Consider the following 27,958-nt stretch of genomic DNA (forward strand, 5'->3'; position numbering starts at 1 on the left):
GTTCTCTTAAAGGGGTTGTCCCACGAAAAATATTCTACAGTTTTTTTAAATCAGCACCTGGATCTGAATGCTTTTGTAATTGCATGTAATTAAAAATTTTGCCTAGCCACTGAGTTATTTAATAAAATGTATCTGTACAGCACCACCTGCTGTTTGTTCTTTTTCTTATTTCTTTGTCCTGCTCACTGAGATGGCCGCACATGCTCAGTTTTATCCTTCAACTGCCTCCTGAGCTGTGATAGGAAGAGCATGGACACGCCCCCTTAGCTGTGATAGGGAGAGCTGAGACACGCCCCCTTAGCTGCAGCAGAAAAGATAAGCCCCATGAGCTTTCAGCTTGATATAATTTTAGCAGAGCAACGAATGTGGAGATCTCTGGATCCATGTGAGGTACAGGGCTGGTTCTAGCTTTGTTAGAAAGAGATAGTCATGTCCTATATGAAGTCTGATTTTCATTTTTTACATTAGTCATGGGATAACCCCTTTAATGATTGGTGGGAGCTCTGTATGACCACTCTGCTAACCATTATTGAAATGGTCATGGATGTCTTGTGGCATAAGGCTCCTGACTCCAGGCTATAAGATGCTAAATGCTAAAAGGCTCACTCTCATCCTTGCCCAAAGGAGTGCACAACTTATTGCAAGAAAGAGCTATACTTCACTATAACAAGACCAGCACCTATGTTAGCTGTACATGAACAGGAAGTTATGTAAATCTTATTCACTTCAGTGATGTTTGCTTCAACATGCATAGCTGCCCTCCACTGATGGCCAGGACATTCCCCATCTTGGGATTATTAGGAATCCCGAAGCCCGATCCTTCACTAATAATATTAATGATCATTTGCAGCGGCCTTGTTTGGGGTTGACACCATGGAGTTGTCACCATATGTTGCTGCTCTCCAGAAGGGATGGTAAGACGTGGTGCACCCCAATGGAAAATAAGTCCATAGAGTTAGGGTCTGAAGTAAGCCAGTGTGCTTCTTTACTGGAAGAATTCAGGTGCAAAATAATGCAGGCAAGGCACTGGGCTGCTTCTCCAGTCTCTTCCTTGGCAGAACAAGGGTTTTATGCTAAGGAAAGGCCTGAACTAGCTGTCCATCTCTCTCTCAGAAGGCTGGTACTCTGGCCAAAGGCTGGTGATACAGGGTATGTGACAGAATATCCCCTTCTCAGGGTCTTCTTCACTCAAGTAGTATGGCAGAGTGTCCGATTCTAAGAACTGTTCCCTAAGTGCAGAACCCTAGGGCCTCTGACTGCTCTTCTTATATAAAGTTTATGGCTGAACTAGAACCCTCTAGTGGGAGGGGTGGAGAGGAGAAACTCAGCACAAACAGATACAATGTTACACTTTCCGTCTCTCATAGACTTACATTAGGGCTTCATTGATACTCAATGGCAATGACACCAGCAGTTTTTCCAGACTAAAACATGTTTCCAGACGTAACGACATAGCTAAACCAGACATTCAAAAGGTCAGTCTGTCTGGTTTTGGTAGTAAACAAACCTGGCTTTTTCACTCCAAAACATGCTCTTCTTTAAACCTTATGGTACTTGTGGAAAATTAACAGCTTCTCATTATTAGCTAGAAAGTCACAAACATCTCTCAGTATTTATTAACCCTTTCCACAGTGCTTTTCAAACACAGTGCAAATGAGCATGATATAAATGACAACTTACATATAAAAAGCAGTAACACAGTATTAAACAGTATAAGTCAATGCAAGTTATTTTATTTATTTTATGCACTTATGTAGCCCTACTATATTCTGCAGCGCTTTACAGACATTAGCATCAAGCTGTCCCCAATGGAGCTTACAATCTATGGTCCCTATCAGTATGTCTTTGGAGTGTGGGGAAAAAACGGAGTACCGGGAGGAAACCCACACAAACATGGGGAGAACATACAAACTCCATGCAGATGTTTTCCTTGGTCAGATTTGAAACTAGGACCCCAGGGTGGCAAGGCAGCAGTGCTAACAACTGAGCCACAGTGCTGCCCAAATGAACACTTTATAGTGAAATAATGTAAGAAGTTTATGACTTTGCATAGGGGAAACAGGGGCAAATGTCTACAATTGTCTAGACTTCACAGTGTCCCTGCTCTAGGGCACTACACATATTCCTTACTTTGACTTCAACCTAATAAGTTTTATTAGAGCGTCTTTTACGTCTTTATTGCGTAAGCTGTAGATCAGAGGGTTTAAGGTAGGAGTTACTATGGTGTATAGGATAGAAAATACCTGCTCTGGTTCTTCCCAGTATTGGGTTGGAGGCCTAATATACACACAAACTCCTGCTCCATAGAAGAAGAGAAGGACAATGAAGTGAGACGAGCAGGTGGAGAAGGCTTTTTTCCTGCCCTCCATGGAAGCAATGCTTAAGATCACCCCGAGAATCTTGACATAGGACAATAAACTTATAGTGAATGGGAGGAACCCAAGTAAAAGCGTATCGATAAAGATGATTGCTTGGAATCTTAACTCAGAGCAGGAGATCTTAGCCAAAGCCTTCACGTCACAGTAAAAGTTTTCAATGTTCTTAGGTTGACACCAAGCTGTGGTTGAAGCAAAACTAGTCAAGAAGACTGAATTGAAAATAGCAGATACCCAGGCCAAAATCAGGATCCAAAGGCAGTTTCTCCTACTCATAATATGGTGGTAATGTAGTGGGATACATATAGCAATATAGCGATCGTAGGCCATGATGGTCAACATAGTGACCTCAGCGCTTATCATGAGGGCGAAAAAGTACATCTGGGCCAAGCATTGTAGAAGGGATATCATGTTGTTCCCAGACAGTAAGATCTCTAGCAGCTTAGGGACAGTGACTGTTGTGTAGCACATATCTACCAGTGATAGATTGCAGAGGAATAAGTACATGGGGATGTGCAAATGGGAGTTCATAGTAAAGACCATGATAATAGCTCCATTCCACATCAGGCCGAAGATATAAATTAAGACAAACCCAATGGAAATAAGGGACTTCTTTTCAGCGTGAAGGAAAAATGGAAGAATGTAAAAGTTGTCACCAAAGGTATGATTCTTTAGGAGCATGATGTGATCTCACTTTAAAATAAAAGGGATTTCATACTGTATAGATCATAGAACATGGCAAAAGATATGGACATCAAATCCAAGGATTAAACCTAATTTATAATGTGAGAAACTGCTGTATGAGATCAGAATCAAAACATACAGTACAGTACAAAAGTTTTAGGCAGATGTGGAAAAAGATTGCAAAGTAAGGATGCTTTCAAAAATAGAAGTGTTAATATTTTATTTTTATTAATTAACAAAATGCAAAGTGAATGAGCAAGAGAGAAATCTAAATCCAATCAATATCTGGTGTCATCACCCTTTGCCTTTACCATCAATTCTTCTGGGTACACTTGCACGCAGTTTTCAAAGGAGTTCAGAAAGAAGTTTGTTCCAAACATCTTGGAGAACTAACCACAGTTCTTCTGTGATATAGTCTTGCTCAAATACTTCAGTCTTTCCATGTAATCCCAGACAAAGAGAGAGGAAGATTTGAGTTGTTGGGAAACATATTCAAATTAGCTTTCCTGACAAAAAGGATAAGAAAGTTAATTCTTTCTGGTGCCATCTGAAGTTAGATATGCTAATTTCCATATATTTTCCCAGAAACCAAGAGGAGTGTTGCCTAGCCTACAGTAGTCATCACATATATTAACTGTTCTCCATAATAGAAATAGTACCCAGCCAGAGGTCCTCCCAAGGTCTCTCAACTAGACAAGCTGAAGCTTTATCTGCTCTGCTTTGATAAATGGCTTTTATCCTGAAAGAGCTAGTTACAGATGTGAGGCTGACTTAATTATTTTTCTGCTTATTCTATCTAAGTCTGTTTAAAAGGATGCGCAATTACTGGAAGGCTATGCTGTACTTGTAAAACACTCGTTAGTCCTTTTTGGAAAGAAAGCTGACGTTTTCGACATGTGGGATATCTCTTGAATTGCTAAATATTTGAGTTTGTTAGAATCAAATTTTTTGGGAAAATTTAAGATGAATTTCATATTGATAGAATTGATATGCTCATCTCTAGTATCTATATTTATATAGCTCATCAATTTACCCCTTTTTTTTATCCTCTAAGTATTTGGTGGTAGCCTCAAACTGTTCAATAAGTGTTAGTTTGTAATACGATTTTTTATCTATTGCTGTTCTTGCATCTCATCATAATGCTTCTCTGGAAAAGATACATGCAAGTCTAGTCTCCTACCAGGAATCCAGCACTTTTTGGGTAACTACCCTTTAACAGACCTAAGCAAAGAAACTTTGCTTGGCTGCCTGAGAGGCCTTGGTTGGGGTACTATTTCTTCCTATGGAGGGCACAGAGTATACATGAAGAGTATCGCAAACAGTCAACATTTCTCTGAGGTTCTGGGAAAAATAGTGCATCTCACATCTGCTAGCATCAGACAGGCTTAGGAAAGCTGACTTGAATATGTTTCCAAGAAACACAGAGAGACATTGCCTGGCTTACAATACACGTCTCTCCCCCCCCTCCTGTAAAAATTTCATTAGAATCTGAGGTTTTTGGGAGATTTGTCATGAATCAAGTTCATTAAGAATAATTCACTCATCCTTAGGCTATACCATCACTTCTAAGACTCCTTGTTCTTCTTTACACAAGCTCAGATGTTCGATCGGATTGTAAGATCTTGGGAATCTGGTGGCCAAGACAACACCTTGAACTCTACTATAGTCTGCACTCTTCTAGAGCAATAACACTTTAGCATGTAGTCTACACTGTTTCACTCCTTCAGTCAGCATCTGGGACACTGTTAAACTCCATCAGCCATATTAAGCCACCTCCATGTCTTGTCCTTGCCCAGCTTTCCCTCAGACACTGTGCACCTGATTCATGCAGTCCTCCCATTGAGCCATTGTTCTCCATGCAGTCTATACTGTTTCTTACCCTCTATCTACTTCTATAATAGCTGCAGTCTCTCCACTCTTCCCCCTCAACTGCTTATGTTACATCTTTGGTTCTTGAGATCCTGGAGTGGACGAGACCTCCCTCACCTGGCCACTCTATGCTCTTCTAACTGGGAAGCCAGTGGAGCAGTCATCAGAGACTCCCCAGACTTTTACCAGATGTACAGTACATTTATCTATGATCATTTTTTCACATATTCTTGTATGGGAGACGTATGTTAGGGAATTAGGTGCCATTAGGGAATACTGCTGCTTTGAAGGACAGTAATTAGTCTGCATAATGTTTAGGTACAGTAGATGGTACTTGATATAAGGAGCCAGAGATTCCCAGAAGAACATTGCCTATAGCATCACACTGCCTCCACCAGCTTGTCTTCTAGTGCCACCTGTTTCCCGGGTAAGTGATATACACTCATCCGGGAGGCCACATGATGTAAAAGAAAATGTGATTTATCAGACGAGGATGCTGTCTTCTATTGCTCCATCACTTCCTTACCTGGAATAAATTTGGACTAAATAAAGGCAATAAAATACCAGATGAAAATCAGAGCTTATATCTGTGCGTGACTGAACTCCCTCCACCAGGACTCAGGGGCACCTGGGAAATGTGGCTTCTTCTGCTTTACATTAGGGAAATTAAATATCTCAAGATTGAGAATTCATTTTTTATTTTATTTACACAGTGGGGGAGGGTGATGGACAGAAGACAAAATTTTAATAATTTTATAAATGTAATTTTTGTAATGTTTGCAGATCACATGATCGCTGGGATCGGTGTCACAGCTGCTTTCCTTGTCACCCTAGACTATACTATTATACTATTCTTCATGACCACCTCTTTACAACAGTCACTAAGGAGTCTTAGTTTAGGATGCCTCTTTTTTACGGTGGCCCAATCTGAATTTTATAAATAAAAAGTCATATGCACCCAAAAATGATACCGATGAAAAATACATCTTGTCAAAAAAACAAAACAAAACCCACACACCTCGATGAAAAAAGAAAAAAGTTAGATCTTGGAATATGGCAACACAAACATTTTTTTTTATAAAAGTGTTTTTATTGTGCAAAAGATATAAAACTTTAAAATAAAATGATCTACATTTTGTATCACCGTTGTCGCACTGACCCACAGAATAAAATGATGTTATTAATTCTGCAATGTGAGTGACATAAAAAAACTATGCCAGAATTGCTGTTTTTATTCATTACTTCAGTAAAGAAATAAAAAACAATCAAAAAGTGATATGAGAGGTTGTCACACAAAAAGCAAGCCCTCCTACAGCTCTAGCATTTAAAAAATGAAAAGATATGGCTCTTGGAATGTGATGATAAAAAAGTAAAAAAAAGTGGTTGGCCAGTAGGGCCCAAGCTAGGATATTCGATAAAGGGTTAAGAGGGCTTTCCAAGATTTTCTTTTACTGATCGTTGGGGGTCCGACACCGCGGGCCCTCGGCGATCAGCTGCTTTAAGAAGGCAGCACCGCTTCTTTGAGAACCGCTGCCTTGTCACAGCTTACCAAGCACAGTGCCGTAGATTGTATAGCGGCTGTGCTCGGTATCACGCTCAGCCTAATTCACTTCAATGGATCAAAATTTTTTACAAAAAAAATTCTTTTTACCTGAGCTGTCATGAAGGATTCATCAGAAGGTTCTTTCTTTTAGAGGTTGTTAATTCTCAGAGTTTAGAAGAAAATGGCATTCGATTCGTATAAACTCAAACAATAGTCAGGCTCTTAAAGAAGCAACAACTTTACAAATCATTGGTGCCAGTAAAAACATAATTTTTGTCCTGAATATTGATGTCCTGAAATTTAAAAAAAATCTAAGATTTACTTGGCATTGATGACCAGATCAAGATGATTATGGCGATTAGGTACTTACACTAATGCTATGTTTGGTTGTGAATGATCCTCTGGTGAGTGTTTGCTATATGGCATAGAAACATAGTTTATAAGGACGAAAAAAAGACATCTGTCCATCCAGTTCAGCCTGTTCTCCTGCAAGTTGATCCAGAGGAAGGCAAGAGACGAGGACTCTGATCACCTTATTCTGCAAATCTGCAGCCCTGCCATCTGATCTTCCAGCTGTCAACTCAATGAACAATGAATCATACCTCCGAGTATTACCTGAAGTAACTGAACACCAAGCAGAGACATATATATATATATATTCAGTGCAGTGGAGGTGAACTGATTTAACATTTCGTGAACTCTCATCTCCAAGGACAAAGAGTAATAATTTGGGAATTAATCTCACTTGCTTTTCCCATCTGAGATGTTTAGTTGTATAACAAAGTTATAAAAAAAGAAGAAAGTTCTAAAGAAGTTATAAATGTGATTCGGTGGCTCCTCATACTTATTTTGGACTCATCTTGTTAGTTAGGCTCTGTTACCATAATAGGAAGTCTATCGTACTGGCCATGCAGTTCCTCAAAACATTTGTTGTCATCTGCCCTTGTGATATAAGGATGCGATTCTTTACCATTTAAGGTTCACAGTAGTCATAGTCCCTCAGATCAAGAAAATACAGTCATAGCGGCAAATTAGGTTGTTGTTGAGAACTGGTATCGGATTGGTTAATATGGATAACAAGTCTTCCTAATTGTGAGAAAAATTGATTTTGAAATGGACAGCACCAATTACCCACAGTGTTTGTCGTCCCGTGCTAGCTCTCTGTACAACACTAACTAAACCGACCCTTCTCCTGCCATTAGCTACAACCTTTCTTACTATCAAATAAATAAATGAGAATACATGTCGCCTCTCTGTTTGAGAAAATATACATCACCTATGAGACGTGTCTATGTTGTCCTCTTGATTGGCTGAGGTTGACTGCAAGGTCCAATATAGAGGCTACTGCAGAATTATACATACTTTTATTTCATCCGTTGAGTGAGACCACTTAGTACTTAGTACAATGACTATATAGTCATTGTAGATCATAACTGATGACTAAACACCTAATAGTATCTGTATCCTCGCTACTTTAGGTTTACAGGGATCTATACAGGTATTAAATGACAACATTTTAATCCTTTCCATGTATTCCAGTAACATGGTACGCAATAGACAGCATCATAGGCGGGTGCAAGCGCGGTGTGTCCTAGTAATGGAAAGAAAGGTTGTCCTGGCAACCACAAGCGCTGGGCGTGGGTGCATGTAAGGGCGGGTTCACATCAACGTTATGAAGTCTATTATTGCTTTCCATTACAACGGAAAATAACGGAATTCATAAGGCGCGCCCCACTATTTGAGAAGCACTGCTCTAGTGGGAGAGGTGGAGAGGAGAAACTCAGCACAAACAGATACAATGTTACACTTTCCGTCTCTCATAGACTTACATTAGGGCTTCATTGATACTCAATGGCAACGACACCAGCAGTTTTTCCAGACTAAAACAGGTTTCCAGACGTAACGACATTCAAAAGGTCAGTCTGTCTGGTTTTGGTAGTAAACAAACCTGGCTTTTTCCCTCCAAAACATGCTCTTCTTTAAACCTTATGGTACTTGTGGAAAATTAACAGCTTCTCATTATTAGTTAGAAAGTCGCAAACATCTCTCAGTATTTATTAACCCTTTCCACAGTGCTTTTCTAAACACAGTGCAAATGAACAGGATATAAATGACAACTTACATATAAAATACAGTAACACAGTATTAAACAGTATAAGTCAATGCAAGTTATTTTATGCACTTATGTAGCCCTACTATATTCTGCAGCGCTTTACAGACTTTAGCATCAAGCTGTCCACAATGGAGCTTACAATCTAAGGTCCCTATCAGTATGTCTTTGGAGTGTGGGAGAAAAACGGAGTACCGGGAGGAAACCCACACAAACATGGGGAGAACATACAAACTCCATGCAGATGTTTTCCTTGGTCAGATTTGAAACTAGGACCCCAGCGTTGCAAGGCAGCAGTGCTAACAACTGAGGCACAGTGCTGTCCAAATGAACACTTTATAGTAAAATAATGTAAGAAGTTTATGACTTTGCATAGGGGAAACAGGGGCAAATGTCTACAATTGTCTAGACTTCACAGTGTCCCTGCTCTAGGGCACTACACATATTCCTTACTTTGACTTCAACCTAATAAGTTTTATTAGAGCGCCTTTTACGTCTTTATTGCGTAAACTGTAGATCAGAGGGTTTAAGGTAGGAGTTACTATGGTGTATAGGATAGAAAATACCTGCTCTGGTTCTTCCCAGTATTGGGTTGGAGGCCTAATATACACACAAACTCCTGCTCCATAGAAGAAGAGAAGGACAATGAAGTGAGACGAGCAGGTGGAGAAGGCTTTTTTCCTGCCCTCCATGGAAGCAATGCTTAAGATCACCCCGAGAATCTTGACATAGGACAATAAACTTATAGTGAATGGGAGGAACCCAAGTAAAAGCGCATCGACAAAGATGATTGCTTGTAATCCTAACTTAGAGCAGGAGATCTTAGCCAAAGCCTTCATGTCACAGTAAAAGTTTCAAAGTTCAATGTTCTTGGGTTGACACCAAGCTGTGGTTGAAGCAAAACTAGTCAAGAAGACTGAATTGAAAATAGCAGATACCCAGGCCAAAATCAGGATCCAAAGGCAATTTCTCCTACTCATAATATGGTGGTAATGTAGTGGGATACATATAGCAATATAGCGATCGTAGGCCATGATGGTCAACATAGCTACCTCAGCGCTTATCATGAGGGCGAAAAAGTACATCAGGGCCAAGCATTGTAGAAGGGATATCATGTTGTTCCCAGACAGTAAGATCTCTAGTAGCTTAGGGACAGTGACTGTTGTGTAGCACATATCTACCAGTGATAGATTGCAGAGGAATAAGTACATGGGGATGTGCAAATGGGAGTTCATAGTAAAGACCATGATAATAGCTCCATTCCACATCAGGCCAAAGATATAAATTAAGACAAACCCAATGGAAATAAGGGACTTCTTTTCAGCGTGAAGGAAAAATGGAAGAATGTAAAAGTTGTCACCAGAGGTATGATTCTTTAGGAGCATGATGTGATCTCACTTTAAAATAAAAGGCATTTCATACTGTATAGATCATAGAACATGGCAAAAGAGCATGGACATCAAATCCAAGGATTAAACCTAATTTATAATGTGAGAAACTGATGTATGAGATCAGAATCAAAACATACAGTACAGTACAAACGTTTGAGACAGATGTGGAAAAAGATTGCAAAGTAAGGATGCTTTCAAAAATAGAAGTGTTAATATTTTATTTTTATTAATTAACAAAATGCAAAGTGAATGAGCAAGAGAGAAATCTAAATCCAATCAATATCTGGTGTCACCACCCTTTGCCTTTACCATCACTTCTTCTGGGTACACTTGCACGCAGTTTTCAAAGGAGTTCCGAAAGGAGTTTGTTCCAAACATCTGTCACGGAACCATGAACCAGACGTACAACAAGAGATAAGTGAAAATAAGAAGGCTTTATTGAAAATAAAGCTGTAAAGCAAAAGTCCAAACGGATGATGAAACCGAGCAGAGTCTTTGCGAAGCCAGAGGTCAGGAACCAGAAGGGTAGTCAGACGAAGCCAGAATCAGGAACCAGCAGGGTAGTCAGACGAAGCCAGGATCAGGAACCAGCAGGGTAGTCAGACGAAGCCAGGATCAGGAACCAGCAGGGTAGTCAGACGAAGCCAGGATCAGGAACCAGAAGCAGCAGCAGTCTTAGAAGCATGTGAACACAAGAGGACCAAGCAAGGAACTGAAGCCACAGACCTCCTATATATATGAGCTAGGCATCCAGCTCCTCCCAGGGGAAGGAGGAGCCGCAGGGTGGAAGGCTACAAGAAACCCAGAAACCAAGATGGCCGCCAGCACATGTCAAACGAAGGAGAGCAGCAAGCAGGTAAGACTATGACAGTACCTCCCCCTCAAGGGCCCCTCCTCCGCGGAGCACAAAACGGTTTCTGAGGGAAGCGTGCGTGGAAGGCTCGGAGCAAGGCAGGAGCATGGACATCTGCGGAGGGAACCCAGGAACGCTCCTCTGGACCATAACCACGCCAATGGACCAAAAACTGCAACCGACCGCGGACCAGGCGTGAGTCCAGGATATTGCTCACCTCATATTCCTCACGATTGCCCACTTGGACCGGACGAGGCCGAGGAACCGAGGAAGTGAAACGATTACACACCAGTGGCTTCAACAGGGAGACATGAAACACGTTGGAGATCCGCATGCCAGGAGGAAGCGCAAGGGCATAGGCTACCAGGTTTACCCTGCGAAGCACTCGGAAGGGACCAACAAAGCGAGGCGCCAGCTTGGGAGTGGGCACTCGAAGGTTGAGGTTGCGGGTGGACAACCATACACGGTCTCCGACCTGGTAGGAAGGAGCAGGCGCTCGTCTGCGATCAGCCTGGAGTCTCTGGCGCTGCGCAGAGACCTCAAGGGACTTCTGGATCTGTACCCAAGAAGCACGTAGGACGGAAAGGTGATCCTCCACAGCCGGAATATCCTGGGGAGAGAATACCTCCGGTAACACGGCAGGTTGAAACCCATAATTGGCCATGAAGGGAGACGTCCCAGAGGAAGAGTTCACCGCCGTGTTCCTGGCAAACTCAGCCCAAGGCAGGAGGTCAACCCAATTGTCTTGGTGATCGGAGACATAGCAACGAAGGAATTGCTCCAAGGCCTGATTGGATCGTTCTGCGGCCCCATTGGACTGAGGGTGGTAGGCCGAGGAGAAGGAGAGATGAATCCCCAACTGGGAGCAAAAGGCGCGCCAGAACCTGGACACAAACTGACTCCCTCGATCCGACACAATCTCCTTAGGCAAACCGTGCAACCGGAAGACCTCCCTGGCAAAAATCGTGGCCAACTCTTGTGCAGAGGGTAACTTCTTGAGAGGAACACAGTGGCACATTTTGGAAAACCGATCCACAATCATGAGAATGACCGTATGGCCTCGGGATGCAGGGAGGTCCACAATGAAATCCATCCCCAGGTGTGACCATGGGCGCTCCCCGGTGGCTATGGGTTGCAGAAGGCCCAACGGAAGGTGCCGAGGGGACTTACTCTGGGCACAAACGGAGCATGCCGCTACATATGCGGCGATGTCGGAACGTAGGGAAGGCCACCAGAACAGACGTGAAACAGCCCAGGACAGCTGATTCTTTCCAGGATGCCCCGCGGTCTTGGAGTTATGGTAGGTTCGCAACAACCGAGTGCGCAACTCCTCAGGCACAAAACATCTGCCGTTGGGTCTCCCAGAGGGAGCACCAGATTGAGCCGCCAAAATCTGCTCACCCAGGAGAGAGGTCAGGCTGGTGCGAATGGCGGCCAGGATCTGATTCGGAGGTATGACCGAAGTCGGAATCGACTCCTCCCTGGACAGCTCGGAGTACTGCCGTGATAAGGCATCCGCCCTGATGTTCTTGGAACCGGGTAGGTAGGAGACCACGTAATTAAAACGTGACAAGAACAGAGCCCATCTGGCCTGACGTGGTGTCAATCTCTTGGCCTCAGAAAGGTAGGTCAGATTCTTGTGGTCCGTCAGGATGAGAACCGGAACCACCGAACCCTCGAGCAAGTGCCTCCATTCTTTAAGGGCCTGCACGATGGCCAATAACTCCCTGTCACCAATCTGATAGTTGCACTCCGCGGAAGACAGTTTCCGGGAGTAAAACCCACAAGGAAGCAGAGGACCCTCTGGTGTTCTACGCTGAGACAGAAGGGCGCCTACTCCCGTCTCAGACGCGTCCACCTCGAGGACAAAGGGCAACCCAGGGTTGGGATGCGACAGAATCGGAGCCGACACAAAGGCGGACTTTAGGGCCTCAAAAGCTCGGATGGCCTCGAGCGGCCAGACCTGGGAATTACTGCCCTTCCTGGTCAGATCCGTGAGAGGCTTGGCCAGCATGGAAAAGTCCCTGATGAACTTCCGATAATAATTGGCGAAGCCCAAAAAGCGCTGCAGGGAACGAAGACCACTGGGCTGGGGCCACTGTAAGACAGCCGAAACCTTCTCAGGATCCATGGAGAACCCCTCAGCGGAAATGATGTAACCTAAGAAGGTTACCTGGGATCGGTGAAATTCGCATTTCTCAAGCTTACCGAACAGCTTGTTCTCTCGTAACCGTTGCAACACTCGTCTGACATCCAGAATGTGGGCCTCCATGGATTCAGAATATACCAAGATGTCATCCAAATAGACTACCACACACTGCTGCAACAGGTCACAGAAAACATCGTTGATGAATTCCTGAAAGACTGCGGGCGCATTGCACAACCCAAAGGGCATAACCAAGGATTCGTAATGACCGGTCCTGGTGTTAAACGCGGTCTTCCACTCATCGCCCGCCTTGATCCTTACCAGGTTATATGCCGCCCTCAGGTCGAGTTTGGTAAAGACCGTGGCCCCTTTAAGGCGATCGAACAGCTCGGAAATCAAGGGTATCGGGTAAGCGTTCTTGATCGTGATGCGATTGAGACCCCTGTAATCGATGCAAGGCCTCAACTCACCGCCCTTCTTTTTCACAAAGAAAAATCCAGCCCCTGCCGGGGACGAAGATTTGCGAATGTGTCCGCGTGAAAGCGCCTCCCTCACGTACTCCTCCATGGCCTCATTCTCCGCTACCGACAGTGGATAGACTTTGCCACGAGGAGGAACGGCACCAGATTGTAACTCTATGGCACAATCGTATGGGCGGTGCGGAGGTAGGGCAACCGCGCGCACCTTATCGAATACATGCCGGTACTCCTCGTATTCAGGAGGGAACAGAGAGTCCGAGGAAGTACACAGCAACTTGACAGACCCATGGATGCAACTAGCCCCACACTGCGGTGACCACGAGAGGATCTCGACCGATCTCCAATCGAAAGTCGGATTATGCTTCTGGAGCCAGGGGTACCCCAAGACCACCGAGTAGTGTGGAGACGAAATAACCTGGAGGCAGACCGACTCTCTGTGAACGGCACCAATGGCTATCCCCACTGGAAGGGTCTCATGAGTCACGTGTGGCGGCAGAAGTGGTCTGCCGTCTATCGCCTCAAGAGCCAGTGGGGAACCTCAAGCCTGCAGAGGAATGGAATTGGCGGCAGCGAACACACTATCAATGAACAAACCACCAGCACCAGAGTCCACCAACGCCTGGGTCGTCACCGAGCCCCCGACCCAGGAGAGGACAACAGTGATCAGTGGTTTGTCAACACGGGAAACCGGGGACGAGGAGACTCCACCCAAGATCTGCCCCCGACAGGATCTCAGGGTACGAGCGTTTCCCGGACGGTTCGGACATGCCAACCGAAAATGCCCACCGAGACCACAGTACATGCATCGGCCCTCGCGTCTCCGGAGTGCCCTCTCCCCCTCGGACAGGCGAGCAAACCCCAGCTGCATGGGTTCACCCCCAGACAAGTCATCCCCAGGAGGCGTGGGAGGAGAGGGAGGCACGGGTGGGACAGCAAACGTAGGCACCAATCTGTTAGAAGACCTCCGCAGGTTCTCCTTAAAGGAAGGTCTCTCCCTGAGTCTGGTGTCAATCAAAATCAGGAAAGAAATAAGAGACTCGAGCTCAACTGGTAGGTCCTTAGCTGCAACCTCATCCTTCAAGGCATCCGAGAGACCATGAGAGAAAGCAGCGACCAGAGCCTCATTATTCCAGCCCACCTCTGCTGCCAGGGTACGAAACTCAATGGCGTATTCAGCTACGGATCGTGAACCCTGTCTGATGGACATAAGGAGCTTCGCAGCAGAGGCAGCACGAGCCGGCACATCGAATACCTTCCGAAGAGAAGCAACAAAACCGGAAAACTCGGCAACCTCCGGATTGTTGTTCTCCCATAAAGGGCTGGCCCAGGCCAAGGCCTTGTCCGAGAGCAGCGAGATCAAGAAGCCCACCTTTGATCTCTCAGTAGGAAAGGCATGTGGCAGCAACTCGAAATAAATGCCCACCTGGTTAAGGAAACCTCGGCACTGAGTTGGCTCTCCCCCAAAGCGCTGTGGAAGAGGGGCAGAACCGGTCATACCCCGAAACACCGCAGGCGCAACAACAGGTGTCGGGGTAGACTCTGGCGCAACAACCGGAGCGGCAGTAGGAGCGAGCCCAGGAGCGACAACCGACCCATCGGCAACGGGAGCGAAATGAGCCGTGCGTTCAAGCAGGGTTTGCAACGCCACAGCGAACCGACCCAACAGGTGATCCTGCTGATCAAGTCTGGCAACCAGCGTGGGTAGCGAGGATGGCCCTGTACCGTCAGAATTCATGGCTTGGTCCTAATGTCACGGAACCATGAACCAGACGTACAACAAGAGATAAGTGAAAATAAGAAGGCTTTATTGAAAATAAAGCTGTAAAGCAAAAGTCCAAACGGATGATGAAACCGAGCAGAGTCTTTGCGAAGCCAGAGGTCAGGAACCAGAAGGGTAGTCAGACGAAGCCAGAATCAGGAACCAGCAGGCTAGTCAGACGAAGCCAGGATCAGGAACCAGCAGGGTAGTCAGACGAAGCCAGGATCAGGAACCAGCAGGGTAGTCAGACGAAGCCAGGATCAGGAACCAGAAGCAGCAGCAGTCTTAGAAGCATGTGAACACAAGAGGACCAAGCAAGGAACTGAAGCCACAGACCTCCTATATATATGAGCTAGGCATCCAGCTCCTCCCAGGGGAAGGAGGGGCCGCAGGGTGGAAGGCTACAAGAAACCCAGAAACCAAGATGGCCGCCAGCACATGTCAAACGAAGGAGAGCAGCAAGCAGGTAAGACCATGACAACATCTTAGAGAACTAACCACAGTTCTTCTGTGATATAGTCTTGCTCAAATACTTCAGTCTTTTCATGTAATCCCAAACAAAGAGAGAGGAAGATTTGAGTGTTTGGGAAACATATTCAAATTAGCTTTCCTGACAAAAAGGATAAGAAAGTTAATTCTTTCTGGTGCCATCTGAAGTTAGACATGCTAATTTCCATATATTTTCCCAGAAACCAAGAGGAGTGTTGCCTAGCCTACAGTAGTCATCACATATATTAACTGTTCTCCATAATAGAAATAGTACCCAGCCAGAGGTCCTCCCGAGGTCTCTCAACTAGACAAGCTGATCGGACAAGCTGAAGCGTTATCTGCGCTGCTTTGATAAATGGCTTTTATCCTGAAAGAGCTAGTTACAGATGTGAGGCTGACTTAATTATTTTTCTGCTTATTCTATCTAAGTCTGTTTAAAAGGATGAGCAATTACTGTAGGCTATGCTGTACTTGTAAAACACTCGTTAGTCCTTTTTGGAAAGAAAGCTGACGTTTTCGACATGTGGGATATCTCTTGAATTGCAAAATATTTGAGTTTGTTAGAATCCAATTTTTTGGGAAAATTTAAGATGAATTTCATATTGATAGAATTGATATGCTCATCTCTAGTATCTATATTTATATAGCTCATCAATTTACCCCTTTTTTATCCTCTAAGTATTTGGTGGTAGCCTCAAACTGTTCAATAAGTGTTAGTTTGTAATACGATTTTTTATCTATTGCTGTGCTTGCATCTCATCATAATGCTTCTCTGGAAAAGAGACATGCAAGTTTAGTCTCCTACCAGGAATCCAGCACTTTTTGGGTAACTACCCTTTAACAGACCTAAGCAAAGAAACTTTGCTTGGCTGCCTGAGAGGCCTTGGTTGGGTCACTATTTCTTTTTATGGAGGGCACAGAGTATACATGAAGAGTATCACAAACAGTCAACGTTTCTCTGAAGTTCTGGGAAAAATAGTGCATCTCACATCTGCTAGCATCAGACAGGCTTAGGAAAGCTGATTTAAATATATTTCCAAGAAACACAGAGAGACATTGCCTGGCTTACAATACATGTCTCTCCCCCCCTCCTGTAAAATTTTCATTAGAATCTGAGGTTTTTGGGAAATCAAGTTCATTAAGAATAATTCACTCATCCTTAGGCTATACCATCACTTCCAGGACTCCTTGTTCTTCTCTACACAAGCTCAGATGTTCGATCGGATTGTAAGATCTGGGGAATCTGGTGGCCAAGACAACACCTTGAACTCTACTATAGTCTGCACTCTTCTAGAGCAATAACACTTTAGCATGTAGTCTACACTGTTTCACTCCTTCAGTCAGCATCTGGGACACTGTTAAACTCCATCAGCCATATTAAGCCCCTTCCATGTCTTGTCCTTGCCCAGCTTTCCCTCAGGCACTGTGCACCTGATTCATGCAGTCCTCCCATTGAGCTATTGTTCTCCATGCAGTCTATACTGTTTCTTACCCTCTATCTACTTCTATAATAGCTGCAGTCTCTCCACTCTTCCCCTTCAACTGCTTATGTTACATCTTTGGTTTTTGAGATCCTGGAGTGGACGAGACCTCCCTCACCTGGCCACTCTATGCTCTTCTAACTGGGAAGCCAGTGGAGCAGTCATCAGAGACTCCCCAGACTTTTACCAGATGTACAGTACATTTATCTATGATCATTTTTTCACATATTCTTCTATGGGAGATGTATGTTAGGGAAATTAGGTGCCATTAGGGAATACTGCTGCTTTGAAGGACAGTAATTAGTCTGCATAATGTTTAGTTACAGTAGATGGTACTTGATATAAGGAGCCAGAGATTCCCAGCAGAACATTGCCTATAGCATCACACTGCCTCCACCAGCTTGTCTTCTAGTGCCACCTGTTTCCCTGGTAAGTGATATACACTCATCCGGGAGGCCACATGATGTAAAAGAAAATGTGATTTATCAGACGAGGATGCTGTCTTCTACTGCTCCATCACTTCCTTACCTGGAATAAATTTGGACTAAATAAAGGCAATAAAATACCAGATGAAAATCAGAGCTTATATCTGTGCGTGACTGAACTCCCTCCACCAGGACTCAGGGGCACCTGGGAAATGTGGCTTCTTCTGCTTTACATTAGGGAAATTAAATATCTCAAGATTGAGAATTCATTTTTTTGGGGGAGGGTGATGGACAGAAGACAAAACTTTTGTATATTTATAAATGTAATTTTTGTAATGTTTGCGGATCACATGATCGCTAGGATCGGTGTCACAGCTGCTTTCCTTGTCAATATGAGTAGGGAGTAGGAGTTTTCTTCTGCTCACCCTAGACTATACTATTATACTATTCTTCATGACCAGCTCTTTACAACAGTCACTAAGGAGTCTTAGTTTAGGATGCCTCTTTTTTACGGTGGCCCAATCTGAATTTTATAAATAAAAAGTCATATGCACCCAAAAATGATACCGATGAAAACTACATCTTGTCAAAAAAACAAAACAAAACCCACACACCTCGATGAAAAAATAAAAAAGTTAGATCTTGGAATATGGCAACACAAACATTTTTTTTTATAAAAGTGTTTTTATTGTGCAAAAGATATAAAACTTTTTAATTCTGCAATGTGAGTGACATAAAAAAACTATGCCAGAATTGCTGTTTTTATTCATTACTTCAGTAAAGAAATAAAAAACAATCAAAAAGTGATATGTGATACATTCTAATTGCAAATGAGAGGTTGTTGTCACACAAAAAGCAAGCCCTCCTACAGCTCTAGCATTTAAAAAATGAAAAGATATGGCTCTTGGAATGTGATGATAAAAAAGTAAAAAAAGCGGTTGGCCAGTAGGGCCCAAGCTAGGATATTCGATAAAGGGTTAAGAGGGCTTTCCAAGATTTTCTTTTACTGAGCGTTGGGGGTCCTACACCGCGGGCCCTCGGCGATCAGCTGCTCTAAGAAGGCAGCACCGCTTCTTTGAGAACTGCTGCCTTGTCACAGCTTACCAAGCACAGTGCCGTAGATTGTATAGCGGCTGTGCTCGGTATCACGCTCAGCCTCATTCACTTCAATGGGGCTGAGCTGTTCCTTGGCCTAGGAAAAGCAGAGAGTAGGCTGTGGTGCTCACAGGAGCGCCGCTGCATTCTCAAACAGCTGATCAACAGGGGTCCCGGGTGTCAGACCCTCACCTGGAGGGTAGGTCATCAGTAAAAATAATTCTTTGAAAACCCCTTTATATTAGTATAAATTTGTGCAATAAAAAAATTAAAGAAATATTACGGAAAAAATGTGTAATAATAATACAAAAGACACATATATAAAATCACATTAAGGCCAAAGTAACAAGCATTGGAGAAACCAAACCAGAGGTGGAGGGGTGTGATATATATGGTCAGTCACTTACAATACTGTTCTAACACCTCTCTAAAGGCAGTCTAATCAAACCTAAAAGCTTTAGAAAGCCAGTCAGATGAAGAAATTAAGAAAAATACAAGCCCAGTTGCTCTGACTTATTACTACTGATATACCATGACCTGGATGAATGAGTACCTTCACAATACACCCGGCCGGCACCCCCATAGAAATGCCTATTCTTGTCCGCAATTGTGGACAAGAATAGGACATGTTCTATTTTTTCTGGAGCTGTGGACCGGAAGTTCGGGGGCTCGCTCCAGAAATGCGGATGCGGAGAGCACATGGTGTGCTCTGCGCATCCATTCCGTCCCCATAGAGAATGAATGGGTCCGCACTCGTTCCGCAATTAGCGGAACGGATGCGGACCCATTATACGGACGTGTGAATGGAGCCTTACTTGAACTTCAGTGAGTATGGGTCTTGGGGACATAATACAGATGATAACATGCAGCTCAATTATGGCTTTACTTTAGGTCCTTATGGACAAACTGGAAACTTACGCAATAAGTTGGTAACCAGCTCGTCTGAAAGACGTCTCAATCCCATATACAGAACATCTTGTAATTGTTCCGGACACCATGGGAGGCTGACCTTGTCAAATGGGAAAATTTGAGTCATACCTGCGTATTTAGACCTGTCCTCAGGATAGGTCATCAGTATCTGATCATGGGGGTCCAAAAGCTGTGCCCCCCCGCTGATCAGCTGTTTGAGACGGCATCGGCCTTTGCAGTAGCACTGCGGCCTTCTCTCTGCTTTTCCAAGGCCAGTGACGACACGTTCATCGGTCAGATGGCCTAGGTGCAGCTCAGCCCCATTGAAGTGAATGGGGCTGAGCTGTGATACCAAGCACAGCCGCTATACAGTATGGTGCTGTTGGTGAACAAGGAGAAGGCAGCGGCACTCACATGAACACTGATGCCTTGTCAAACAGCTTATTGGCGGAGATCCTGGGTGTCGGACCCCCACCGATCAGATACTGATGATCTATTAAGAGGATAGGTCGTCATCAGTATTAAAATCTCAGAAAACTTTTAAATCTTCTCATTATGTAGTTCTATGGTTAGATCCTTTGCACCATTTCTTTTTAGAAAGATGTTCAACTGTTTTTGGTGGTGCCATACATTGCTGGGTACAAAGAGAGGTAGACATTTTTTGACAGTAAAAAATATTTTGGTCATTTTATTGATCTTGCTGAACTTTGAAAAGAACAATGAGTCTGTTTTATTGGATCAAAATGGTCAGAATGTTTTATCAGATGACATATCCAAGGACTTCTCTAAATGAAAACTAAGCATAGTAACATAGTAACATAGTAACATAGCTTAGAAGGCTGAAAAAAGCCCTACATCCATCCAGTTCAGCCTGTTATCCTGCAAGTTGATCCAGAGGAAGGCAAAAAAAAAACTGTGAGGTAGAAGCCAATTTTCCCCACTTTAGGGGAATAAAAAATTCCTTCCCGACTCCAATCAGGCATCAGAATAACTCCCTGGATTAACGACCCCTCTCTAGTAGCTATAGCCTGTAATATTATTACACTCCAGAAATACATCCAGGCCCCTCTTGAATTCCTTTATTGTACTCACCATCACCACCTCCTCAGGCAGAGAGCTCCATAGTCTCACTGCTCTTACCGTAAAGAATCCTCTTCTATGTTTGTGTACAAACCTTCTTTCCTCCAGACGCAGAGGATGTCCCCTCGTCACAGTCCTGGGGATAAATAGATGATAGGAGTGATCTCTGTACTGCCCCCTGATATATTTATACATAGTAATTAGATCTCCCCTCAGTCGTCTTTTTTTTTCTAAAGTAAATAACCCTAATGTTGATAATCTTTCTGTGACCTGTAGTCCCCCTATTCCAGTTATTACTTTTGTTGCCCTCCTCTGAACCCTCTTCAGCTCTGCTATGTCTGCCTTGTTTACAGGAGCCCAGAACTGTACACAGTCCTCCATGTGTGGTCTGACCAGTGATTTGTAAAGTAGTAGGAATATGTTCTCATCACGGGCATCTATGCCCCTTTTGATGCAACCAATTATCTTATTGGCCTTGGCAGCAGCTGCCTGACACTGGTTTCTACAGCTTAGCATGTCAGTGTTACCCAGTGTTTTACCATTTACTATGTACGGGTGACTTGCATTATTCCTTCCCATGTGCATAACCTTACATTTGTCAGTGTTAAACCTCATCTGCCACTTCTCTGCCCAAGCCATATTGTGTCAGCGTCAAACGGATCCGTCCCCATTGACTTGCATTGTAAGTCAGGACGGATCCGTTTGGCTCCGCACGGCCAGGCGGACACCAAAATGACTTTTTTTCATGTCCGTGGATCCTACAAAAATCAAGGAAGACCCACGGATGAAAAAACGGTCACGGATCACGGAACAACGGAAATCCGTTTTGCGGACCGCAAAAAAAAACGTCCGTGTGCATGAGGCCTTATCCAGATGTTGTAGATTGCCCAAAAAGTCTTTTTTTGCTAACAGAATATGAAAGCTGTATATATTAAACTTGAATTGAACAATTGCAGATCTGGCAAATACTGTTTTTTGAAAAAAAAAAGTGTTTTTTAAACCCCAGAAAATGATGGGTGTATTTCTACCTTAAATTGCACACTGACTAATCCAGATGTTGTAGTTTGCCCCAAAAAAATGGTGATTTGCAATGTCCCAAAAGCTCAGATGCAGTGCTGGTGCACTGAGGATGCATAAAATGGCCGCCGCCGCCACCCACCTAACTAACAGAATTCTAAAAGTTAGTATTTTTGGTCAATGAGCTCAGGGCAGGGTAAAACGATAGTGCCCTGCACCCACACAACTATTTGTCTGTAGATCACTAAATTAGATTCTCTACTATCCTTTCAAAATGCGCCAAGAAAGTGCCGAACACCGAACCCAAACCCGAACTTTTGCGAAAATGTCCAAAAATCCTAAAGTTCGGTACGAACCCGAACTTTACAGTTTGGGTTCGCTCAACCCTAAATATGACCGATGGGTTCAGATGGAAAAAAACAAATATTCGTTATAACGAATATATCTTAATATATTCGAAATATTCACAAATTTACGAAGTTGTAATATTCGTACGAATATTTCGCTATTCGAATATTCGCGCTCATTCCTACTGTCCATTACAAAAAGACAAAGTAGAGGAAATTGGGGGTGATAGTTGTAGTTGTTGTGTGTACTGGAAGGGTCAGGATCTGATGCTGAGGCCAGATCCCGGGCCTGTGTGTGATGATTGCCTGGTTGGGGAGAAGTGTTGAGGTAACCTCCTCCGATATCGCTGTTGTATTGCGTTATTAATAAAATAATTGAGCTCCACCTGGATCCTCTGGCCGCTGTAGGAAGGAACCTAGAGTCATCCTCCTATTACAATTCTACATGTGATTTTTAAAATTATTCCTCATTGGAAAACTCAATTAATGAATCAATTAACACAACTAATATTACTATAATTAATTATAAACCAAACCTTTTTAATCGGTTATTTTCACTTATTCCTTAGGGTATTTTCCCACTAGCGTTTTTCTTTTCCGGCATTGAGTTCCGTCCTAGGGGCTCAATACCGGGAAAAAAATGATCAGTTTTATCCTAATGCATTCTGAATGGGGAGCAATCCGTTCAGTATGCATCAGGATGTCTTCAGTTCAGTCACTGTACGGTTTTTGGACAGAGAAAATACCGCAGCATGCTCCGGTATTTACTCCGTCCAGAATTCCAGAACACTTGCCGGAATGCCGGATTTTACATTGAAATTCATTAATGCTGGATCCGACCCTAAGTGTTTCGGAAAAAGGGATCCGGTTTTGCGGTCTGCGCATGCGCAAACATTTAAAAATGTGAAAAAGATATCCATTTTTCCAGATGACAACCGGAGAGACGGATCCGGTATTGCAATACATTTGTTAGACAGATCCGTATCCGGATCCGTCTACAAATGCTATCCGTTTGCATACAGATTGCCGCTAGTGTGAAAGTACCCTTATCCATAAGTAATGGTTGTCTGACTGTTGGGACCCCCAGTAATCTCATAAAACGTAGGTTCTGGAGTCCCCTGTTAGAATGGAGCGGTGGAGCACATGTGTGATCATGGTATCATTCACTTCAATGAGACTACGTTATGCAGCTTTCAGTTCCACCTTAAGCAGTTCCTTAAAAGTTAAGGGTGCAGTGGTTAAACATGCACACCCAATAGGGGACTCCAGGACCTCAGCTTTCATGAATATTGGGGTGCCAGCAGTTGGAACCTCAGCGATCAATTATCCCCTATTCTGTGGAAAAGAGATACGTGTTGTTAGTGGAATTATCCCTTTTTGTGCATTGTGAGACTTCATCAGTAGTGTTGAGCGAACTTCTGTTTTAAGTTCGGCGTCTAAAGTTCGGCTTCCGGTTAGCAGAGAATCCCGATATGGATTCCGAATTCCGTTGTGGTCCGTGGTAGCGGAATCAATAATCGGCCATTATTGATTCCGCTTCCACGGACCCCAACGGAATTCGGAATCCATATCGGGATTCTCCGCTAACCGGAAGCCGAACTTTAGACGCCGAACTTAAAACAGAAGTTCGCTCAACACTATTCATCAGCATGATGGTTTTTTTCAAAACGTGAATTCAAAAAAATTGAGAATGAATAAGCTTATGCAGGTAGAGTGAATAAATATATTTACTAAGTGTGATTAAATATAGGATAACGCAGACAAATCACATACAAAATAATAAAAAGTAAATAAATCACTAGCCTATGGGGTGAGACTCAGTCAGTTAGGCTATAACACATGGCTGTCTACCATTTTGTAACATATGAAAGACACCTCAGGGTTTAATGGAGATAGGGCAAATCAATACTTACATCCTACTTAAGATGAAGTTCTAAGTGGAGTCCCTTAAAATGTATGTGCAAACCAGAGTTATTCCCATCAGCCCCTCCTCCAGTGTGTATCACAGCTGTCTGAGATCGCTCAGGAATGTGTCTTATCAGCACAATAGGGGATGGATACTTCTCTAGCCCACTACATTACAAGGGAAACTTTATTATACAGAATATTAAAAGTAATATAAAAGAGACATTATTTAAAGGGGACAGAACCAATCAGTACTTACAAATACCCTTATTATACATTGGGTGTATACTTTAAGCTAATAGAAATAAATTTTTTTGACAGATTTCACTTTAATTTTTAGACTTTCATTTTATTGTTTATTAAAATTTTCATATTTTTTCGTTACATTTGTGTTGTCATCAATCGTACAATATGTAATCTTTTTTTATGAAATGATTTTTATGACAATTTATTACCCCATATAAAACTTAAACATCAATATGACAATAATTAGAATAAAACACTTTATACCATTTGAGATAAAATAAAAATAAATGTATCCATTTTTAGAAAATGAATTCTTAAACATTATTATATACAGTGATGGTCAGTTCGCAGGGTTCGCCAGCGAACACATACGGACTGCCATCTTTAGTAAGGTAGACTCACCCGTCCGGCGATGCACAGGTAAGCCCTTACCTGTGCCTTTGCCGGGAGCCGGTCTGAAATCAAATGCAGTCACCGGGAGCAGGCAGTTCCGAGACCAGCCCGATGAAGGCCCCCAGCGGCTGTTCTCGGAACTGCCTGCTCCCGGTGACTGCATTTGATCTCAGACCGGCTCCTGGCACAGGCACAGGTAAGGGTGAGTCTACCTTACTAAAGATGGCAGCCCGCATGTGTTCGTTGGCAAACACTGCGAACTGACCATCACTGATTATGTATATATTATTTCATATATTTCATGATAGAAGCATTAAAGGGAAACCCCAGAGAAGACATTTTCCTTACTACTTTCTTCATCTTTAACTTGGGCAGTTGTTTCATACTCATGACGTTCCTGACATCTACACACTATGAAGGGGTTGTCCAATTATTTGTTTAAATATGTCCCCCAGCCACTAGTATCTGAAGAAAAAAAAATCATACTCCACTGCTTCCCATTGCTCTATTCTGGTTCAACAATTCCCGGGCTCTCTTAACTGAACTTCTGGTCCATGTCTGTTAACTTCTGAATGGATGGGGTCACGTGCGCTGCTGTATCCAATGACTGGCCTCAGCGGTGACATGTGGCACATGACCCAACAGTGATGCACCACTTGGGGACATGTCACTGCTGAGGCTAGTCATTGGTAGCTGCAGAACATGTTACCCTGCCCATGTGAATGTTGACCGAAAGAGATGGGAAGGCTGCCGCATAATGTATGTGAGTATGATTTGCTCAACAGGTATTCCTGGTTGGAGGGCACATAAAAAAAAACTAAAAAACAAAACTGGACAACCAAGCACATTAGATGTATGCCAGCCAAGCCCACAAATGTCTGCAAGATGGGCCGACCATCAAATGGCACTCTCTTCTGACAGCATATTTTGGAGAACAGAAGGGTCAGGTATATGGGTTTTAATGGGGTTATCCAAGACAAAACTTAACAGATCTCTTTAGACCTCCAGGTATCTAGGAATCAACAACCTGTTCATGGGCATCACGTGAGCTCTGCAGCCAATCACTGGGCACAGAGGTAATTAGTGTTGATTGCGAATATTCTAATAGGAAATTTTTTATCACGAATATTGGCAATATTTGAGAATTAGCGAATATCTAGAATACAGTGCTATATCTTCGTAATCGCGAATATTCTAGATTTTTTTTTATCAGTACCCATGATCCCTCACTGCTTCTTGCTTGTGGGCCAATGAAAAGTCTGTAATATCTTTGACTTTAGAAGTAGTGATGATCGTGAATTTTCGCATCACGAATTTCTGATTGTAAAGCGCTGCGGAATATCTTGGCGCTATATAACAAAAGCTTATTACTACCCATGGAGGAGAAGACTCCTGCACGTGCACACGCTTCTCCTTCTTATAATCATATTAGTATTACTATGCAGACATGATTACATTTACCAAGCAGACAATCCTTCACACCTTGTGATTTCAGTATCAGTTCTAGAAGATAAATGGTGGTGGTCTTATTATCAGTTTTTACTAAGTTTGTTTGCATATCTTCTCTAATGTGTGGGTGGGCTTCCTCAGGGTCTCCAAATAAGATGGGTTGTACCTGATACCTGCTCTGCAATCTTGATTTTGCTGATGATCCTGCATCCACTCTTTATTTATTCAATCTTTCGAGCTGTTGTTCCACCAGGACAACCAAACCAGGTGAATGGCATTATGCACCCAGGTGCTGCTCTATGTGCGCTTTATGTGATTTTTCGTTAGAATACCATGTGCTTATAGTATGGCCCCATCCATATGACTTGCAGTACATTTTTTTCTAGACAACGTTTGGACTATATTGACCTCAGAAATGCCTTTCAGTAATCAAGAAGGAGAACAAGACCCAAACCTTCTTATTATAGAATACCACGCTTCAAATGGTTTATAGAGTTTGTAACTTGAGCGGTATAATTTCTACAATGGGGTAATTTTTTTCTGGGTACAATCAGAGGCAAATATTTTTTAATTTTTTATTTTGGGACATTTGATTGATCCTGCTCGATCTATATATTAGGACTTGCCAAAGATGAATAAGTCTATAATATTGGATCAAAAATGGTCAGCCTCTTCATAACTTAGACGCATCAAGCACCAGCGCAGGGGTATTAAGACCGACGTCTAATAAATGACCCCAGTAGTCCTTACAGTCTTAAAGAATAAGTCTGTTCTCCTCTGACTTTGCGCCCTACCAGTTTCAGTAGAGCCCTCTTTACATCCTTATTCCGCACACTGTATATCAGAGGGTTTAACATGGGAGTGATGATTAAGCACAGAATAGTAAAGGTTACTTCGAAGGTCCGGGGATCTTTTAATCGTGGTATAAGATATGAAGAAGTCCAGGTGCTATAGAACATGGTAAGGACTATAAGGTGAGATGAGCAGGTGGAAAAGGCCTTTCTTCTGCCATCGCTAGATTTAATGTGTAAAATAATGTTGATAACCTTAATGTAAGATATTACACAACACAGAAAAGGGACAAAGCCGAATATTACAGCTTCCATGTAGGTAAATAGCTGGAAACCAGCGTTGGGACAGGCAATTTTGGCAAACGCTTTTAATTCGCAGTAGAACTGTGTAACTGTATTAGAATAACACAGCGGTATATTAGATGTGGCCAGTGTCAAAGAAAGTGAATTAAAAAACCCAGTGGACCATAAAACTGCCAAGAGCAGGATACAGTTCTTCTTACTCAATATATGATGATAGTGAAGAGGGTTACAAATGGCGACGTATCGATCATAAGCCATAATGAACAGTAAGAGGTCCTCTGCAGCAGCCACATGGGTGAAGAAGAACATCTGGATGAAGCACTGTGTGAAGGTCAATGTGTAGTCACCACTCAATAACATGTAGACCAACTTGGGGACTGTAATGGTCGTGTAACAAATGTCAATAATGGATAAGTTGCACAGAAAGAGGTACATGGGGGTGTGTAAGTGCTCATCATTGCATACTACGGTAATGGTGGTTGAATTAGCAAGCACTCCGACCAGGTATATTACAACAAAGAAGAAAGATAGAAACTGATTATTTTCCTCATTTGTTGTAAAGCTCAAAACAAAGAACTGATATGTGCGATTTTCCATAATGTCTTTCTGTAAGACAAAGTTTTTTCATTATTTTGTACATTTATTTTAGGCACATGCAAAAATGGACTTGTCCTAACGTTTTGCAAATTTATAAAATTAATAAGGTTAAAGAAAGACAGGAGGAATCATTTTATGACCCTAATTCATTGTGATGTCCAGAAGGTGGGAAATTACAATTAACTACAAAAATTGGTCATACATTTTGAATTCAATTTGGCA

General features: G+C 43.0%; 1 protein-coding gene and 1 pseudogene across 1 annotated transcript; both read right to left on the reverse strand.

The window, feature by feature from the left end:
• Positions 1–2,126: 2,126 nt before the first annotated feature.
• On the reverse strand, positions 2,127–3,056 carry LOC121008703 (olfactory receptor 1E5-like). Its single transcript, XM_040441399.1, has one exon. The coding sequence runs from the start codon at positions 3,054–3,056 to the stop codon at positions 2,127–2,129; it is 930 nt and encodes a 309-aa protein (XP_040297333.1).
• Positions 3,057–9,030: 5,974 nt separating this feature from the next.
• On the reverse strand, positions 9,031–9,966 carry LOC121008704 (annotated as a pseudogene).
• Between the last annotated feature and the right edge of the window lie 17,992 nt (positions 9,967–27,958).

The sequence above is a fragment of the Bufo bufo genome, chromosome 7 (genome assembly GCF_905171765.1).
Source record: "Bufo bufo chromosome 7, aBufBuf1.1, whole genome shotgun sequence".
Classification (NCBI taxonomy): Eukaryota; Metazoa; Chordata; class Amphibia; order Anura; family Bufonidae; genus Bufo; species Bufo bufo.